The sequence below is a fragment of the Vanessa cardui genome, chromosome 23, assembly GCF_905220365.1.
Source record: "Vanessa cardui chromosome 23, ilVanCard2.1, whole genome shotgun sequence".
Taxonomy (NCBI): Eukaryota; Metazoa; Arthropoda; class Insecta; order Lepidoptera; family Nymphalidae; genus Vanessa; species Vanessa cardui.
In genome coordinates this window covers 4,240,913-4,248,370 of record NC_061145.1, presented here as the reverse complement: position 1 = coordinate 4,248,370, position 7,458 = coordinate 4,240,913, and the positions used below count along the sequence as shown (strand labels likewise).

At 34.7% G+C, this 7,458-nt stretch overlaps 1 protein-coding gene across 1 annotated transcript; it reads right to left on the bottom strand.

The window, feature by feature from the left end:
- Positions 1-2,254: 2,254 nt before the first annotated feature.
- Positions 2,255-3,481, bottom strand: LOC124539794. Its single transcript, XM_047117150.1, has one exon. It carries the CDS (start codon positions 3,469-3,471, stop codon positions 2,674-2,676), a length of 798 nt encoding a protein of 265 aa, XP_046973106.1. The 5' UTR covers positions 3,472-3,481; the 3' UTR covers positions 2,255-2,673.
- Between the last annotated feature and the right edge of the window lie 3,977 nt (positions 3,482-7,458).

Genomic DNA, 7,458 nt, shown 5'->3' with positions numbered 1-7,458 from the left:
GTGTAGCTAGGTAAGGAAGGGACCCGGTGCATAGAAAAAAAAAAACGGGCCCTCACTCCTTCTTTCCCATCCCTCTGTAACTAATAATTACCCTTTAAAATTATAGATACCACACGAGAAATCTCGTGCGCAGGGTTTTGTTTTTCTAGCTACAGAAGGTTAAGGTTTAGTTTAGAGGGCCCCCTGAACTCCAGGGCCCTGGTGCACTGCACTTCCTGGCCCTACGATAGCTTTAGCTTTCGATTACGAGAAATGTTTTTTTATATCATTTTACTTTATATTCAGTAAAAATTGTGTTACACACATATTGATGTGATACAGACAAGCATATATTTATTGTTTTGCTTTGATTTTTATTCCAGTTTTCTTGGTGTAGGCGTGTGTAAACTTGTTTAATTAATATATCAAGCCCTAGTATTATTGAGTACTGGTTTGGTGGAGTGAGCCAGTATAACTATAGGCAAAAGCATAGCCGAGAGGAAATAAATATCTCAGATAAGTATGAGAATGACACGTACAATCAAATCATATTTAAATTTTAACGTAGAGTTCAAATAATTTTATTGTAATTAATTAAAATTGAGATAGGTCACTTGTGTACGAATAGAAAATATTTAGGGTTTGGTCGGGAGGTGTGTTGTGTAAAAAGTAGTCTAAGTAAAGTTGCTTTGGGTTTAATCTTGTTATATAAAAATATCATTAAATTTGGTTTCATATTTTAACCGTTAAAGGGCAGTTGCTGGCTTATTGGAGGGGAATATGAGGGTTTATCTTGACATCCCATTTTTTACGTTGGAAAAGGCTCTTATTTATTTCTCCCACGCGAAGTGACCATGAGGGGCGCAAATACCCACTAAAGAAATAGCGATCCCAACTCTGACTACTAGGGGGCTTCACGGGATCGCTTGCGCATGCTGACTCAACGCCCCGACGACTGGGCCACCTTTGGGGGCTTCCAAGTTGGAGGAGTTCCTGTGTATTTCTTAAAGTACCAATGTCTACCCACCATAATATATTTAATATGAATTTGTTATTATATTTATGAAAGTGTTGCTTAAATCGTTAATTGATAGTCTTTTTTATGCTATTGGTTGGCGGACGAGCATATGGGCCACCTGATGGTTAGTGGTCACCATCACCTATACACAATAAAGCTGTAAGAAATATTAACTATTCCTTACATCGTCAATGTGCCACCAAAATTGGGAACTAAGATGTTATGTCCCTTGCGCCTGTATTTACACTGGCTCACTCATCCTTCAAACCAGAAGACAGCAATACCAAGTACTTTTATTTGGCGGTAGAATATCGGATGTGTGGGCAGTACTTATCCAGACGAGTTTGCACAAAGCCCTACCACCAAGTCTCCTCTTCAGGAAACGTATAACGGCCCGTATAATATCAAGCTATTAAGGTAGCCTTAGCCTGTATGTCATTGGAGTTCAGGCTTATTTCATAATAGATTAAATCAAATTTGATTCAATAGTTTGACTGTAAATACTAGTATATATATACCATAACTATTTACAGAATATTTAATGAACCAGTATCGTTCACAGCATCAAAAACCTGTAATTAGACTTTATATCTCAAATGATTTAACTTGTACTATCTTATATATCTTTACGGCTCATATATTTGAAGTGTATTCTACAATTCAATCGACTTTAAGCTTTAATATGAAGTATATAAGTATTACAATTCTATGATGAATCATCAATTATAATACGTTAATTCCTAACAGTAACCCTTGTATAATGAGAGTTACTTTTCTTTACATGGTATAAAAGGCAGTATCGTTATTGGAATGTAGTCTCTATTTTGAATTACCTAAGATATATTTTGCTATGTACGTTGTTAACAAAGATGGAAGGCATATCCGCTTTTCCTATAGCTTTTACCGTACCTTCTCTCATTAATCTCGTGTGCAATTTCTTTTAAATTAGCCTCATTTTTCCATCAACTCTATTAAGACTTATTCAAGGTGTTCTTGTATATAATATGTTATTATTAAAAAAGTACCAAGACCATTCGATTTGACTAAACATGTTTTAATTAACAATAGCATCTTCCTTTAAATATTATGATGAATAAATTTTAATGATAATCATATTATTTGTAACTTTTGTTTCATAATCGTTACTATTATTGTGTAATATTGATGATAACAACATTGTTATTAAAATAAAAAAACAAAACACTCATTTATCATTTATTATTCATAATAATCTCTTTGATTTTTATTAATAAATTAATATAAAGCGAGAAATACTTAAAAATAAAATAAATTATATCTTAAAACGTAGAAATACTGAATCGAAAAGATAAATAACATGAAATAAATGAACGAACGTAATGACTTAGTGTAGATAAAATAAAACTGAAAAAAAGAAAAAAAAAACATAAACAAAGAAGGTCTTACATATAACTTAAATACATTTACATAATTAAAGCCAGGTACGCGTTGAGAAAATTAAAATAAATATTTTCATCTAAATTAACTATGTTTAGTTAAATATATAATACATAAACTATAATATATAGTTACAAATCACCTATAAGGTTTACTTATATATAAATTCAGTCATAAATACGCACATCACATACACAAGAGGAATAAATAATGCAGAGAAATCGTCTTGTAAAGAGGTCGTTATACTAGGTCACGGAAAGCTATTGCTTCTGCGCGGAGTAAGCCAAGCTTTGCGCATCTATGGATCTACCCCACCCCCCGCTGTGCCCGCCACCGCCACCGCCACTGCTGTAACCACCCGCGTCACCACCGTAACCACTGGCACCACCGTAATCGTGACTTGATGTGTGACTCGATGTGTGGTGTGGGTGTGCTACCACTTCGTATGTCACATGCTTCTGTTGTGACAGAAGTTTCTTCAGACCAATAATCGCTGACAGCACTAACGCGAGCTTTCCGATCAGCAGCGCTTTTCCAGCAATCAGCGCGATAGCACCGATCGCGAGCGGCAATAGGGCCATCATTTTCAGCATAACAGCCGCTAGAAGTGGACCGAGGATTTTCTGTGCCTTCTTCTTTTTCCCTCTACCTTCTTCAGATAAATCATCTTCTGTGAACGATGAAACCGTGTCTTCTAACGCTCGACCGACACTCGACACAGTATCAATAACATCAGAACCTTTGACTTCGACTCTTAATGAATGCGTTTCGAGGTAATTCTTCATCTTGGTAACAGGATCTAGAGATCTAGGCGCGCCTGTCTCCGGAGGTAGGTCGTTCGCACGCACGACTGTCACCCCGTCGGTGAGTGAAAACGTTTCCCTTTGTCCTATCATCTTGTCGACGTAAGAGAAGAATTTGTACTTAAGGCATGCTGTCGAGTCTTTCTTGAGGCAGTCGGTGAGGCCATCGAGATCGTTGCTCGAATGGCTCGTATCTTGGGCGGGAAGAGCGAGGCAGGACGCCGCGAGCGTGATTAAAGCGACCGTCTTGAACATCGTAGCGTTAGAAATAGACTGTGCGCCGGCGCAGCTTGTATCACTTTAAATAGTCTCTCTCCGCACCCCTCGCTTTAGCCCCGTAGAAAAAACCGAAATAAGTTGGACTTTCACAGTTCGCTAGTAAAAGTAGAGTCCAGGTTTCATAATGTTGCATGGGCGAAAGCCTGTGCGATCATTGTAAAGGTCTTGAACTTGATCGTTATGACGCTAAACTATTTTAATAACACAGACAATTAGTGCAGTACTGTTATAAGTATTTACAACTATATACGTTACCGTAGAAACGGTTTTACATCACTTGAGTTATTCTAGATTACTTAAGTGATGTTAAATATATGAGGAAAATGAATCATTTAAATTGACGGACAGGTTAAGAGTTCATTCACCGTTATATATAACGTCGAAACAATCAATGTACATACACAATGAACTATTCAATTTATTTTGGGTGACAATTTATCCTGAGCTATGTGATATATTTTCAAATTTAATTTATTGTGGAAGATGAAAATATCTAACAGTGGGGTTATCTTACATTAGTCTAATGGTTAAAATATCACTTATATACATATATAATTGGAATTAGTGCCTTTATTACACTCTTCCCATATAAATCTAGGATCTTTTAAGAAAATTCATATATAAAATTACAGGTAAAAATGTTATGGAAACACAAATTATTATTTTATAGTTATTTAATATAATTAAATTAAGAAATATTTAAAGATAAACTTATTTAGCTTGATTCGAATACAATAAAGGGTTTCAAACCAACTCAAAGTATTACTTGCTGTTTCAATTATTGAAAAGAGTACTTTCACATAAAAAACATTATTCAAATAAACAAAATATAAATAATATGTTTAATAACGATATGAGTAAATGTTATTAGTGGTTGTTGAAAAAAGCCTCGGTAAAGGTTTATTAACGCCTCTAATACGCCTCATTACGCCTCATTATTATACAGCTATATAGATGAGATTAAACGTTATTTAATAACAAAAAAATATTACAATATAATCAAGCAAACCTAAATTAAAAAAAAAAAAAAAATTGTCATTGTATTGTATTATTGAAGAAAGCAAGTACGTTGTAAGCAAGTTTTGAAAAGTCGTGAAGAATCGAATTTGTATAAGACGAACACAGGCAAGGACGATTTTTTTATTATATGAATTTATTAATGGTATATATTACTTATGCAAAAATTTGAATTCTCGGTATAACATAATAAACATAAATTATAATGTCATAATTTTGAGGGATGCCGTTATTTATATATGTGCTAGTGTGTGTGAGTTATGAGGGGGTCAAAGGTGGCTCCAAATGGTTCTTGCTATATAACACGGTGCTGCTCGCCAGTTCTGTTAATTGAACTTGGCTATCGAGTGGCTAGAAGTAAAAACAAAGTACCATACAATGCTTAATCACGAAATCTCAGAAATCATAAGACCTATAGACTGGAAATTTTGCAGTTAGGTCCCTAAAAGGCGTAGAAAACTGCACCCCTAAGGGGGTGGGTTGGAAGTTTATATGTTTTTGAAGTACAAGACTTGAAATTCAAAATGTTTGTTCTACATATAGTGCAGAGGATTAATAATGTATCTGAAGAAATCATACTCTTTCTGGGGTTAAAACCGGCGTTAAAACGAACAATACTAGTTCACATATGTACTTTTTACTGGACTGAATTTTTTGAATGGCAAAATTATTTATTGTAACAAGTTTAAATACAAGTTAATTACTTGTACTACAATACTGTAATTAACGAAAAGTTATTTACACATATATATTATATGCGATCCGTATATAATATCTATCTCTTTCGAGAAACTTATTTTATCCCCTATGATAAATATAACAGAAAAAAATCAGAGGTGGTTTGAATCCACAATCTTCTCTTGAGATTCAAGGATAATTCAAGAGTAACCTATGCTTTGACTCATAAATATTCTTCCGTTTTGATAGTCAAAATCTTGAAACAAGACCAGTTATCCAGAAGGCTGTCTCAATGTCTGTAGTTTAAACTGAAATTACCTCCAACTCGACCTCTATGGTCGAGTGGCGTGCACATCGGTTTTCATGGGTACCCCACTCCGAGGTACCGGGTTCGATTTACGGCCGAGTTGATAAAGATTGTCATTAGTTTTATATGTTGCCTTGGGTCTGGGTGTATGTGGTACCATCGTTACTTCTGACTTTCCATAACACAAGTGCTTAGGCTACTTACATTGGCATCAGAGTAATGTACGTGATGTTGTCTCATATTTATTTATTTATTTTGTCATCCTCACACATCACTTACACATACATCTTGTAAGAAACAAGCAATCAAACAATCTAAATATATTTTATTCAAGTAGGCTTTTACAAGCACTATTAAACCTCATTTTACTAACAATATTAAGTTAAGCTACAACCGGTTCCGGTAGATTCTACCAAGAAGAACTAGCAAAAAACTCAAGTCAATAGTTACTCTTTTTCAAGATTTAAAATAAAAAGTTATATTAGTTAAAAACATATACACATTCTGCCTGTAAGTCAAACCGTTCGACATTTCAAAACTCCTTTATTATAAGGCTTAAGAATATTTTCGAAAGATTAATCGATATCATGAACGCTTGCAGAAACAAGCTGCTCCTATAACATACCGTTGTAATATAGCGTGATTGAAGCGCTTTCTGGAATATATGAATTTGACCAATTAAGCTCCTCAAGCACTGGAACATCAACACCGCAATCTTGAAACTAAATATAGTGCATTTATATTTATTTATAGTTACATAGTTTTGGTTACAATGTTAATGTTACTGTTACTAATTCGTAACATACAACAACATACACAGATTTTAACAAATAAAGTAATTTCAATAGGAAAACAGGAATTAATTAATCATTCTACACAATAATAGATATGACAACACCAAAATAATCTATCAATTAACTTAAATAAGGGCGATAAACCCACAAGACTGTAAACTTAATTTATTTATTCGCAAGTACCAAATTTCATTATTCAAACTTCTTCGAGAAAGTGCTAGAATATAAATTTCGTCTCAAAAAAGTAAGAGTATCCAGTGAACTTAGTCACGGATCGCGGAACTGAGTGCGTATTCGAATCACGCGCGTGTTTCCTTCGATCCGTATTTATATGTCAATTTATTATACTATAGATTCGATACACGTTAATTGAAATGAAAAACTATGTCAAGTGCTTTCCAATTTAAATGAATTAAATTCGATCGTTTGAAACGAGTATTTGAATAAGAATAGTTTTGCAGAAGTACTTGAGACGATACACACGATCAATATAAATAAAAAAAAAACATGTTTCAGCAAATGGACGTCCGTTGAGAAGAAGAAGACCACCACCACTACCACTTGGTGGTAGGGCTTTGTACAAGCCCGTTTGGATAGGTACCACCCACTCATCAATTATTCTACCGCTAAATAATAGTACTCAATATTGTTGTGTTCCGGTTTGAAGGGTTAGTGAGCTAGTGTAATTACAGGCACAAGGGACATAACATCTTAATTCCCAAGGTTGGTGGCATATTGACGATTTAAGGAATAGTTAATATTTCTTACAGCTTCATTGTCTATGGGTGATGGTGACCACTTTCCATCAGGTGGCCCATATGCTCGTCCGCCAACCTATACCATAAAAAAAAAACAGGAAGACAGCGTTTTTGGCACTGGCGATCGTTCCAACTAACCATTCCTGGGTAATATTTCTTACACTACCATTATCTCTCTGGTGACCACTTAGGTAACTCACACGCTTTTTCACCATCATATGCCATGATATATAGCCGCTAGACCAATCGGTCCGTCAATATGTTATCTTGTAAATAATATATGCGACATAACGCAGCAGGTTTCTCGATTATGCATTTAGCCGTAATATTTGTTCCACAAATAAAATACAGTGTCACACAACTTGTTCCAGTTACACTGAACTATTGATCTACATACGGGCACATTTAA

Excerpts from the sequence above, each read along its gene's own strand:
- LOC124539794 (XM_047117150.1), bottom strand. The coding sequence starts at position 3,471 with ATGTTCAAGACGGTCGCTTTAATCACGCTCGCGGCGTCCTGCCTCGCT.